This window comes from Euleptes europaea, chromosome 7 (assembly GCF_029931775.1).
Source record: "Euleptes europaea isolate rEulEur1 chromosome 7, rEulEur1.hap1, whole genome shotgun sequence".
Taxonomy (NCBI): domain Eukaryota; kingdom Metazoa; phylum Chordata; class Lepidosauria; order Squamata; family Sphaerodactylidae; genus Euleptes; species Euleptes europaea.
The window spans coordinates 68550890-68564415 of record NC_079318.1 but is presented as its reverse complement, the minus strand read 5'-3'; the positions used below and the strand labels follow the sequence as shown (position 1 = coordinate 68564415).

General features: G+C 41.5%; 1 protein-coding gene across 1 annotated transcript in view; it reads left to right on the top strand.

Moving 5' to 3' along the window:
* CCDC88A (coiled-coil domain containing 88A) overlaps window positions 1–13526 on the top strand; it is a 99794-nt gene that overhangs the window by 26208 nt on the left and 60060 nt on the right. The window contains exons 4-7 of the mRNA XM_056852326.1: window positions 5749–5818; window positions 8750–8808; window positions 11738–11821; window positions 13102–13242. Coding sequence (XP_056708304.1) covers window positions 5749–5818; window positions 8750–8808; window positions 11738–11821; window positions 13102–13242 — 354 coding nt within the window. The remainder of the gene's footprint in view (window positions 1–5748; window positions 5819–8749; window positions 8809–11737; window positions 11822–13101; window positions 13243–13526) is intronic.

Below are 13526 nucleotides of genomic sequence, written 5' to 3'. Positions count from 1 at the left end.
CTTATTCTCATGCTTGTAGCCTACTTCCTAGTGTAATCCTGCTTTAGAATCTCAGTTTGTGGGCAAGAAACAAGCTCCAGTTTGGTTAAATGCTTGAATGGAACACCCCAACAAAATAAGATTAGATCCAGTATTTCATACAGATATTATTCAATCTCTTGACAGCCAAAAAAAAAAAAGCCTACATTGAAGTGGATTCAGAATCAGTTTGTGCTGTGTGCCAGGTCTGGTGTACTGTAAACATCAGCAAATTCTGAAATCTCACAGTGATGATTACATATTTCTTTTCCTCTCTTTCTGTTCAAAACACTATGGCAGTGTTTGGTCCTCTGAGCATCTTTGGGTATGTCCATACTTTAGCCTGTTCCTTATTTTTTTGTTATGCTATTTTTCATGTGCGTATCCTGCCTTTCTTCTAAAGATCTCAGGGTGGCGCATAATATTTCTTTCTTGTCTGTCTGTTGCATTTTTATCTCCCCCTGTGATGAAATGACACTTCATCAAAGTATCTCTAAGATATGCAACTGTCCAATGTGACACACAAAACATGGGGTTTTTTTTAATAGAACTTGTGTAAGAATTTAAGATGACCTCTCTTTTTGGATGGCATACCTAGATAGCAAGCCTAGTCTTGTGTTTGAATAAATACTGTAACCTAGCACTAGTAAGGAAGGTTGGCCCATCTCTTCAGCATCACAGAGATATTTAATTATAGAGAAAAGAGGGATGTGTTTAATCCTTTGCTTTTCCCATGCTCAGATGTTTTAACATTGTGCTGTCCAGTTGTACCTTCTCTTTACTTCCGTATCTGTGGAACGTTTATATACTTAAAACTCTCTTAATTTGAAATGGGAGTAACAAAACCCCTCCTGTCTTGGACCATTCTTATCAAAGAAAAGAAAAATGTATATAGTTGGGAATGTCTCTAGTGAATGAGATTTCCAGGTTTTTGAACCTTCCTCCCATGAGGGCCGAGGCAGGGAGGTGAGGCTGATTCTTGCAGAAAGAATCTGGTTCAGGCTGTCAGACTGCTGCATCTCTGTTCATGGCTTGGGGTGGTAGCTGGGAGAGAAGAGAGAAATGGGGTAGTATGGAATTAAGGATGGAGAAAGGTGAACTCCACATTGAAGTCTAGCAGATGGAGACCAGTGTCAGCACAGTGGGAGTACACAATCCAGTATTACTAGGGTTGAAGGGAATGCTGGAATAAACAGCAGCATTATTCTCATTCTTTGCTTGCTCAGTCTTCATCATTCAATGCTATCTTACCCACCTCATACCATACAAACGATGTTTTGCTTATTTCAGCATTCCCTTCTTCCCTAATGATACTGCATTATGTTTTGCTCCTCATTCTTTATCTGAGGCTATTTAATATTAAATCAGTGCCCCCATAACATGGTTTATTCATGATTTGTCTTGGATGACACTTTTAACTTTGTGTGTATCACAGTGCAGAGTGGGATGATGGTGTCTCTTTTGTTTCAGTTAGTTCTGGTGAAGTAAAGTGTTGGAACCAGAGATATATTGCCTCTCTTGCTACAGGAACTCATTTAGAGTTGGTACTATGGTCCACTTTTGGGGGACATTTGATGCTAGGATAAGCAATACCCCTTATGGCTGTTCCGCATGGGGTTTTTTATTGGTTCTGCTTCCATACAGATGTGGTTTATCTCCTGGTATCTACTTTTTTGTCCCTTTAGTTTTTGCTCCCCCCTGCCCCAATTCCTTTTCCAATTTTTTGAGATCACTTTTATCCTGATCTTTTTTTGTAAGCCGGTTTTTCCTTCTGCGTGATATTTCTGTCAGTTTTGTTTGTCCCGCTCACTCCCACCTCAGTGGCTTCATATTTCATCATCCGAGTGGTGCCTGGTTGTAGATAGCTGAGCTGTGGATTTCCGAATCAGTGCCAGTAACGCTCAGCCATGAATGAGTGTTGACACCTGATCTGCTTCCTCATGGAGATGATTCCTTGTGGGACGCTCACTGTCACTGCTAATTTAGCTGCATTCACAACAGCAGTGAAGCATCCACATGGGGGGATCATGTTTTTCTTAGTTTTCCCCTTGTGCCTGCCATTCTGCCTCCCCCTGCTGATAGAGGGCTTTTGACTTAAAATGGTATTTGCTTTATCACTATAGTGTCAGTATTTTATATAGATATAGCTACTACTTAAAAAAACAAACAGTGCTGCTGTCCTTGTATCTGTTCCCCTGCTTCTGAGGGAAAGGAGGCTGCTTGCCAGGCTGCCTCTCTTTCTGTGCTCCTGCTGGGTGACTTCCCAGAGGCAACTGGTGAGGCAGAAGCACTCAGTCATTGCAGCTGCCCACCAAAGCTGGACTGGAGGGGACTGGGCTGGGTGGTTGACCTGCCTCTCCAAGAAGAACTCTCTGTAAGTACAAATTTCTCAAGACTCTGTTCCCTGCCTCCACTCTCCACTCACTCCTCTCCCTCTGGTTTCCCTCCTTCCTGGCACTTGCTTTCTCTCCCCATCCACTCTGCTGGGATGCCACATATTTTCTTCTGGGAGTCAGGCACAGTACACAAAAGGAAGAGGGGGAGGCAAGGCCGGGCAAGCTTCCACATGCCCAGCACCAGTAAACCAAGGCAAAAAGTCCTCCATTATCAGGGGTAGGAAGAATGACAGAGGAGAACAAGAAAATGGCGCTTGTGTGAGTGGGAAAGTAAAAAAATCCACACCTACCCATCCATATAGTGAACAAACTTATTTTGCATTCAGTCTTTGAGAAAAGATTGCACCAAAGCAGATTTGAGGAAACCTGTGGTAAGGCAGAAGAAAACCTGGAAGGGGGCTGTTTGCACAACACTGTGATGTGAAAGCTCCTAGAAAATCTACTGCTGTTGGGGAAGCAGGCCAGAGCAAATTGTCTTGTGTGGAAATAGCCAGGTTGTGTCAGGTTTGCTGCTTAGCTCAGCCTAATTGCAGTGCTACCACCTGCTCCAGTAAAATCCATAGACCGACTTTGGGACTGCGGGGTCGTGATCACATCTATGATATGAATTTTCTCCATGTAAATAACTTACGTTGAGAAATCCAGGCTCTCAGACTGGTGGGAGGCATGAGGGTGGGTAGGCTTTTATTACCATACTGTGTCCCCATACAGTGTGGCATATGCTTTTCATGCAGTTGTGACAGAATGGGCACCAGGTGTGCACAGCGTCTGAGGGCTGAATGGTAGCTGTTTTTTGGTGCAGTCGTTTCTCCTCTGCATGGCATTGGTAAAGGTACAGTTTTGCTTATTGTTCTTCAACATTTTGCTCTCAAAATAACCAAGCACCTAGGCAATGTCTTTGAAATCAAATTCGTTAGTCCGAACAGGTTGTCCTGGGGAAACTAGTAAGCATCGACAACTCTAAATACCTCTTCTGCACTAACACAAGGCAGACACGTCAACCCCAAATCTCACAGTTGATTCCATAGACTGCAGTTAGCTTTAGCTGCTCAATTTCTGTTGAATCCATTGTGTTAAAATGTATTGCCTTGAATTTATGTAGCATTATTTTAGAATATCAGAGCTAAAATGAGGTTTTAAAAATCAGTGTGTTGTTTGCACATCCTAATTTTAAAATCATTACATGGGACTCAATTACTTTGTTTTGTTAATATAGTATGTTGTTTGTTCATTTGTATGGCTGTATAGAAGTAATGCTTCTGTCAAACTTGCTTTGGAACTTATCTAAAGTGTTTAATTTTCAAATTCAGCTCTGCCTTTAGAAGCGTCACAATTTTGATATTGTTCTATAAAAAGCCCCTCATGGAAACTTTAATTTATTAGATTAAATTTAGTTAATTGTTTCAGAAACTTTAGATACTATTATTTTTTATTTATAATTGTGTTTGGTTTTATAGCCACGAAATGTTCATTATGCTTTAAGTGTCAGTGGACTTTCCATTTCTATTTAACTATGAGAATGTATAAGTTGAACAGCTGGAAGAAAAGTGGGCAACCCATATTTTATTTTGCATCACAAAGAACATTAATAAAATTGGGCATTTCAATATATTGCAAAATCTCCATTGTATAGAAAAACTCAGCATCTAATGTCAGATTTGTATGTGTACATCTGCTGTGATAGATTTCCAGATGTTTACTAGAGAATACAAATCAACTTTAAAGAATTAGGTGCTGTCTAGACTGGGGATTTTCACTGATTACATCCATCATGGTTGAATAGAGTAACTTCTGTCAGACTATTTACAGAATATTTATATTAGTGCAGTTCTGTTTCCTAAAAAGGGATATTTTGGGTCAACAGCTAATACATACCAATCAATTGGTATAGTCAACTTTCTATATAGTGTTGTCTGCTTGTCACTGCCTGTTTTTCTAAATCTTCTAAATTTATGAAATGATTTTATAGTAAATTAAATGCATGGCTTTAGCCCATTTTCTAAATTACTGGCTTTACATTCAATCAGTGAATGCTGTTTTTTATTGTGTCAGTCTTCTACACACACAGAAACTGAGTTATTGTGCGTTTTTCATATTTACTGAGTGTCAGAAAGATGCCCCTAATGTGTGGCATATTAAGATTGGATTGCCCATTTTATGAGCGTAGATATTTCACAGCATTGAAGAGTTAGTGGGTGTGCACGGTCTCCCACTTCAATGCCTGGAAAATTAGGCCCTTGAATATATGTTTCTTTTTCTTATTTTCATGCAATTGGCATGCCATACTCTTGCTGATTCATTAGGGGGTACATTCCACAAATACTGGATACTTGCAATACTGTTAATTTGCACTGATGGTTCTTCCATTCATCCTTTTTCAACAAGAACATAATCTGTTAATGTACTATAGTTGTGCGGGTGCATTTTTTTAAATGATATTGGTTTTAAAATTGTTGTTATATTGCTTTTATATTGTAATGGCCTGTGGTCTTATACAATAAATTTGACAACTACTTCTACTACTACAATTGTGATTCTGTAACACATAGAGGAAAAGAGGTTGTACAAAAGATTATGGGGGGAAAGTGGAAATTTGATGGAATTTACATCCCCCAGGAGTTCGGTGAAGGCTTTGATTCCCCACTCCTCCACATGAAGCCTGCTGGGTGACCTTTGGACCATCACAGTTCTCACAGAACTATCAGAACCCACATACCTCACAAGATTTCTGTTGTAGGGAGAGGAAAGGAATGTGTTTGTAAGTCACTTTGACACTCCTTAAGATAGAGAAAAGTGGTGTATAAAAAGCTACTTCTTTTTCTTCTCCATTTTATCCTCACAACAACCTTGTGAGATCGGTTAGGTTAAGAGATTGTGATTGGGCCAAGGTCACCCAGCAAGCTTTGGTGGCAGAGAGGGATTTGAACCTGGTTCTCCCAGATCCAGTCTGACACTCTAACTGCAACACCATGCTGACTGTTGATGTAAAGGCGGGGTCTGTGTGTATGTGAAATATCCTTCCACTCACTTGAAAATCAGTCTTTCACTCTCTCTTCATTAATTTGTAAATTCTTCCCAACCCTTTGTGTGGGATGGTGCATGAGTATATGGGCTCACCATTATCTTACATTATGTGTGTTGTGTGTGGTATTCAGCTAAGAGCATTTGTATTTTACTGATACAGTAACTTCAGTACTATTGGACCAGATGTATTTTAAATGAAGTATGTGTTTAAATGAGTATTATTTAGAACTATTTAGATTTTTAGTAATTCATTGAAAGTGAGCTCACCATTCCCATGGCTTTTGTAAATATTTAGTTTTTCTTTCCACAGGAGACTTTGCAGCAGTTGATTATGATGCCTTTGCCAAATGTCTTAATAATTGGCAAAAACCCGTTTTCAGGTAAGTCTCTTACTCGATTTAAATCAGTTGTAGTACTACCATCACTTCTAAATGATCCAGGGTGGGGGCTGGAGGTGGGGATGGAATGGGGGGATTGAACTTGTGTGCAAGAACTAATCATTCAGCAAAAGTTTAGATAACAGTGGGCAGATGAAGTTCTCTAGAATCATTAATCATCCACTTTCCTAGTTACATATAATGGAATTTTAATCTCTTCCACTGGACAGTTTTAATCAGTTGTACATCGATTGATTTTGCAGGTGTAGACAAAATGAAGGTTACAAAAAGGAATGAATGCTGAAGGATGAATGTATTATTCAAATACTTCATTTTAGGAAGCTTTTCATTTAATTAGGGAAACCAGTTTTTAATAACACAGGCCTCCTTTTGCTCCATACTTTGCTGTGCGTAACATCGTGTTGAGTTCACCAAAATTCTGCATAGTTACTTAGACTAATTTTTGGCAACTATTAATGTTAAATTGCCATTGCCCAGTCTTTTCCTTTTTGTGAGCCATGAGCTAATTTTCTGTATTGTCTCATTCACAGAGCTCCCTGTTCACTCTCATGCCCTCTGAATGTGTCCTCAACAGATGCAGGGCAATGTAGCCATGTGAGCAAGTAGTTAATTTTCAGGTCCAGAAGTGGGCAAACATCTTGAGCAGGAATCCAACAGGAAGTTCATGTTAAACTGGCTTAAGGCCAAAGTCAGGCAGGCTGGTGATGCAGAAAAAAACTTGATGGCCTCCCTCACCCAAGTTGCCCCATTTGATGGAAGGCAAGAGATAAGGAATGTCCCAACTAGGGCTGTTGATTTGGGTGTTTCCGAACCAAAAAACAGCCGAATTTTGCCTGATTCGGCTGTTTTTTGGTTCGAGAGCAGCCGAACCAAAAAAAGGCGAGAAACCACCAAATCTGAATCAGGCAGATTCGGCAGTTTCCCGCCTTCCTAAAAAAAGAAAGAGCTCCTCGGGAAGTCAGGGGGAGGCAGCCGGGTGGACCTTTAAAGTTCCCCGCTGTTAATCCAGGCAGCGCAGGTCTTTTTGAAGATCCACCCAGCTGCCTCCCGCCGCCCCCCCCCACTCTCCCGGGGGCTCCTGGCACCGGCGGGGGTCAGGATCGCCTTCCCTTCCCCTCCCCCCCTCTCCCGGGGGCTCCTGGCTCTGGCAGGGGCCAGGATCACCTTCCCCGCCCCCCACTCTCCTGGGGGTGGCTGGGTGGCTCTTTAAAAAGATCTGCACTTCTAGGCTTGGGAGCGGGGATCTTTTTAAAGAGCCACCCAGCCGCCTCCCTGGGAGACCCAGGGACATGGGCGGGTGTCTCTTTAAAAAGATCCGGCTTCCAGGCTTGGGAGTGGGGATCTTTTTAAAGACCCACCCGCCCGTGTCCCTGGGTCTCCCGGGGACACGAGCGGGCGGCTCTTTAAAAAGATCTGCACTTCCAGGCTTGGGAGCGCGGCTCTTTTTAAAGACCCACCCGGTCGCCTCCCCGCCTCCCCAGTCTCTAGATGCACATTTCCCCCAGCCAGATTCTCAAAACTCTGCATGGGGGCTTATTGTAGAGTTTTGAGAATTTGGCTGGGGGAAATGTGCATCTAGAGAGCGCCAAATCCAAAGCAAAACCTCTCAAATGCAAAAAAAAAAAACCCTCAATGCAATCCAATCTTGGGAAGAAAGAAGGGAGGCTAATTAGACTGACCAACTTTCACATGCTAGGTGTGAAAAGTAGAGGAAGTCTTGCCTTCCGTAGAAAACCAATGGGAGGCTTTTTCCTATGGCTTTTGGGGGGGGGCATTTTTTGAGGTAGAGGTCCCAAACGTTCAGGGTGGCTTGAGGGGACCCTCCTTGCAAGAACCCCTGAGTTTGGTGCGGTTTGGGTCAGGGGGTCCAGAGTTATGGGGTCCGGAAGGGGGCAACCCCCTTTCTCCATTAAAACCAGTGCAAAAAGTTTGCATTGGTTTTAATGGAGAAGGGGGTTGCCCCCTTTTGGGCCCCATAACTCCGGACCCCCTGACTCAAACCGCACCAAACTCAGGGGTTCTTGCAAGGAGGGACCCCTCAAGCCACCCTGAAAGTTTGGGACCTCTACCTCAAAAAATGCCCCCCCCCCGAGCCGCAAAAAGCCACGAATGGCTTTAAATGCCATTTAAATGCCTGAATCGATTCAGGAATGCCGAATTTCAGCCGAATCGCCCCGAATCTGAATTGGGGCGATTCAGGAATCAGCATTCCTGAACCGAATCAAAGCTACCCGAACTGAATTTTTTTTTTGGCAGCCCTCCTCAGTGGCACCTGCATATATTGATGGGAGTGCCAAGAGCTGCGGAAGACAATTACCAAACTCACCCTAAAAAGAAAGCCGAGTCAGCCAGTAAAAAATGTTCTTCCTTTATGCCTACAGGGTTGCCAGAATTAAATATATGATCACTGATGACCTGGTGCTCATGTTTGTAGATCCATGTTAATTGGGAAAGGGTTGGATGTGTTCCCTAATCATGCTGCTTGTATGCTTCCCAGTGAAATTTGTTGGTTTCATTGTCTTCAGCAAGAAACTAGTTTCTAAGCAATATGATGTAATTTTTACATCCCAAGTATAAAGTTATGTTTGAAGATACTGATGGCCATTAGAGTTTGATTATCAAGGAACTGCTTTTTAACAGATAAATTGCATTGCGTCTAGAAGTTTGAATACCAGTCATGGTATTCTGCTCATTGGCAGCACAGCATAGAATCATATGCAGGTTTCCTAATACCACAGAGACACCTCAACTATATGGTTCCAGAAAAGGACTACACCACAGGACAGCATATATCCCTTGAACACAAGTGAATCTAGTGCTAGTAAAAAAGATATAAAAGGTGTGGGATTATGTAAAGAATAGGAATTTTTACACCTTATCAAAATGTATGTAAATGTTTTAAAATATTTTCAGAACAAGGTACTGAAGAAGTAAAAAAGCTACTTCTGCTCCTGCTTGGCTGTGCAGTTCAGGTAAGACTTGATTTACACAGCTGTTCATGATGCTCAGTTGGATAGACTTCCTCTTAGGGCTAGTTGTCTTGTTCCCCAATTACTGTATAGAATTGGCCTCTGGGGACATTCCTTCTAGACTCAGCTCCTGCAAACCCAAACCATCTCCAGAAGCCTAACTCAGGATCCTAAGCCTTGTTTCTGTTTGCAGTGCTCTCTATTCAGTTTTGGGATAGTCCTCTGCTGCCAAGCATATCCTTCCAGCACTAAGACCTTCTGCTCATACAAGACCAGAATCTTTCAATGAGCCAAAAAAAAAATCTTCATAGCAGATCAAAGGCCATCTTTGCATCAGACAAAGGGGGACACAAGTGATAGCAAGGTTTAGGATGCCTAAAAGTTCCAAAGCTATACAAACCATAGCAGGGGGTTCCACCAATTGCTGTGCTGCTGAAGACAACAATTATCTTATAAAAGAGTCAAAAGATTTCTAATATTATTTGAGGAACAAATTAGGTAATATTATTGGAGTGTGAGGTGAGTAGGTGAATTTGGGTAGTTACAGTACTATAACAATGCTAAGGAATGTATTTTAAAAAGGACAATTGAACGGTCTGAACAAGAAACTTCTGAAAATGGCAAGAAGTATAAAATGAATCAATCCTATGCTGATTGGTGTCAGATCTGAAGCCCAGGCCAAGCACTAAAACTTATACAAAGTTGCAGGTTCTTTGTTCAAGCCATTCCAAGATGGCTTTGGCTATACGCTTTCTCAGAGAGAAGTAAGTCAAGCCATGTTGGCAGGACATACCTGAAGATTTCCAAAGGGCTCAGAAAAAAAGCTCCAAGTTCCTGCCTCCTAACAACTGAAGAACTACAGAGCTCAGCCTCTTTGAAATATGGAGGCTCCATAGCCAACTAGCCAATTGGATGTCTCTGTTAACAAAGAGTAAAATCTCACACACAAAGAATGTAAAGTTGGATCAAAAACCCTCTGAATGGCTGAAATAAACAGGAGTCTTGTGGCATCTTAAAGACTAACCAATCTTTATTCAAGCTTTTGTGGACTGATGGAAGAATGTTGTAGGCCACATCACACTTCAAGAATAGTTTGGCTGGGCAGAAGAAATTCCTCCAGAGAACATCAATACTCAGGGCCTAGCTGCACATTATAAAGTCCTTGGATTCTCTCTGGGTCTGCCAAGAGGACTTGCAGTCAGATGTGAGTAGCAAATTCCCCAGTGGTAACTCAGTACCCAGGCTCAAGGGTGCTCTGTTTGGATTGGTGTGTGTGTGTGGGGTTATGCCACCCCTCGATTCCATTTTCCTTACCTGAAATTGACTTTAGGGAACTATTAGCCCTGTTTTGTGTTGCTTGTGTACCGATGTACACATAGGTTTCCCCAACAGGACACATATCACCTCCTGTGCCATTTCAGGTTATGAAAATGGCACCAGAAGGGGGAGGCGTAAGCCATTGCCACAGTCCCAATCTGGATCAGGTTTCCATGTGCCTTGAAAATGAATTCGCTGTAGAGAACGTAAGCTCAAGTCTGATTGCAAGTCCTTGTGGCTGACTTAGACATGACCTATAAAAAGGAGAGAGAATAGGTTTTTATACCCTGCTTTTATCTACCTTAAGGATTCTCAAAGCAGCTTACAATCACATTCCCTTCCTCTCCCCACAACAGACAGCTTGTGAGGAAGGTGAGGCTGTGAGAATTCTGAGAGAACCATGATTGGCCAAAGGTCACCCAGCAGGCTTCAGGGGAGGAGTGGGGAATCAAACTTGATTTTTCAGATTAGAGTCTGCCGCTCTTAACCACTACACTATGCTGGTTGTTACCACGCTGACCTAAGAACTTTGTAATGTATACTGAGACTGCTAATGCAGGTGCCATGTCAGAGAGTGGGACTGGCAACTTTTCTTTATCACCCAACAGGAGTTTCAAGGTCTCAGGTCTGCAAACATGAAGGCTGAGATTAGTAAAAAGAAAAGGAAGGTTTTAGTTTCTAGAAAAAATGAAGGTTAACAACAATTAAAATTCAGCTAATATAAATAGGGTACATCACAGTTGTAAGCAATAACTCTGACCATTTGGTCTAAACACTGACTGATTTCCCTGTTGTGATATTCTTTTTATTACATATGTTAGTTAGGATCTCAGTGGGCAACTTAATTTTATAAAATAATTAGCTATCCAAGGAAAAAGCTGCTGAGTTCTGTAGACTCATGACCAGGACTTTGCTGCTAACAGCATCTGAAGGGGTTGGAGTGAGTGTCAAATTATGTACCTGAATATCAGCATTGTCTAGAGCTTAGAATGCATTCCTGAGCTCTTCCCCCGAAAGAGCTCAGGAGGTGAAACGGGCTGCGCCAGCGTAAGTAGGACGGCCGCCAGCACCTGTTCTGCTTATGCGCGCAGAAAGGCCCAGCTGCTGGCGGGAAGGCCCGGACGCTGTCCTCCCCGCTCTGCTCTGGGGCATTCCGGCGCCAGGCTGGGGGAGGAGAGCCGTCTTTAGGCGGCCTCCAAAGCCCTTTTTTGGATGGGAACGCCCCCTTCCCCCCCCCCCCGATATACGATACCTTTTTAGGTGGCGTATGTCCCATGCAACCCTATGAAGGGTCACACGGATTTTTAAAGCTGCAGGGAGGTTTCGGGGGGTGGGCGAAACCTCCTTTGGAGGCAGCACAGTTGCGCTGCCTCCTATGATCGGCACAGCATTCCTCTCAGGTATGCTTTGTTAGTGTCATAACTGCAGCAAGTGCTCATAGTCCTCTTGTTAGGGCAAAACGACAGGTTTTGTTTCATGCTGTTTTGTGATACTGAGTTACCGGTAATTATTTCTGTAAACAGCCACATATAATTGAAAGAAAGATTTGAAGTGTTTTTACAATATTTGGTTATACCAATTATAGAGTGATTTCTGGTTACTGTGTATATTTTAGTGTCAGAAGAAAGAAGAATTCATTGAAAGAATCCAGAGTTTAGACTTTGATATAAGAGCAGCTGTTGCTGCCCACATACAAGAGGTAAATCTTACTTACTAAAAATAATTTTGGAGGCAGCTAAATGTTTTGATCTGCCTTGGTTGTGAAGAATATGAACGATATTTACAAAGCATTATATGACTGTGTAGCATATCATGAATTTAGAGCCTTCATTGTTTTGGTTATCCCATTGTGAGATGTACTGTAAATGCTTGAGTAATCTCAAACAAAAAATTGACTAGCAAGCCACCTAAAATCTCACATTTAAGTACATCATTCAAGGTGGCTGTTATCTTATTAGATTAAATGTGGTTAAGGCAACATGTTCTTCTGGTGGTTCCCCCAACACATGAAGTAATTGGGGTCAGAAATAAATGAAACCTTTTTTGATGTGGGGAAGATGCAAAATCGGATGATAGTTATTGAGTTGTCTGGAAATTGTATATCATGCTGTTGTTTTATTATTGTTACATTATATTTTTGTATTTTAACATTATGTAGCAATCTCCTGATTGTAATTGTGAACCACTTTGAATATATTTGAAAATGTAGTTTAATTTTTTTAAATTAAAACCCCCTTGATACTGGATCACATGTCCACGAACTCAAACTGCAGATTTATACAATGACCACAGAATGACAGAAATGAGTAAACTCTACAAACAAACCAAGTAGAAAACTACCGTAACATACCTGGGAACATGACTATCCCCTGTTAAGAAAGCAGGGGGAAAGGCCAGTAGTCCAAAACATACCACTAGAACCCTTTCAGAGTCTTTGTGACATAACAGTAACTCAAAGTGCTGCCATTTCCTATTAAATATTTCCCATGAACATTTGCTTCTTTTGAATGTTGTACAACATGCATTGTGAAAATTAGTTATGGTAATACTAACTATTTCCCAGCTGTACTTGATATACTATAGAATGAAGTCCCAGTACTTATCTTCTGAATAAACATACATAGATTTGGGCTTGCTTAGATTTCCTTTGAAAACTGAAGTGTGTTAGACTTCGTTACTACTATGTTTTTCACAAGTTTCCCTTGTTATAGAGCCAGACATTGCCATAAAAGTGTGTCTGGTTAACTTGTGAAACTGGAAAACTTCAATTTGCCAGTGCGTTTCGTCTTAGTAATTGCAGGGTAGTCTGCTCACTGGGATTGCCTCTCCTCCTGATTGTTCCAAAGTCAGCTGTCAACTAGGAGGCAACTAAAAGTAGCTGTGTACTAGCTGTGTACAGATTACAATAGATAAGTATTTATTTTATAATCTTACTGTTTAAATAGCCAAATCTTCATTGCACTTCATCTTTCTCTGCAGGTGACACATAACCAGGAAAATGTTTTTGATCTGCAGTGGATGGAAGATGGTGCTCTGTCACAAGAGTATATCGAGCCCCTCCTAAAAAATATGGCATTGCATTTAAAAAGACTTATAGATGAACGAGATGAGCATTCTGAGGTATATATCTTTTACCAGTCTTTCTGGTCTATTGTTTAGGAATTTTAGATCATTAAGAGAGATAAAGTTCTAATTTCAGTAACAGAAAAGGCTAAAGAAGGAACTAATGTACAGACAATGCAACTGCGAATATTATCATTGCTGACTTGTAGGTTTGGTGGGATAGCAGATACATTCAAAACACTGGATTTCATTAAACTTCCTACAGTTTTCATAATGCTTTGTGCTTTAAAAAAAACACTCTTTGCCATAATACCAAGAATAGTCAGCAGGTACAATGATCA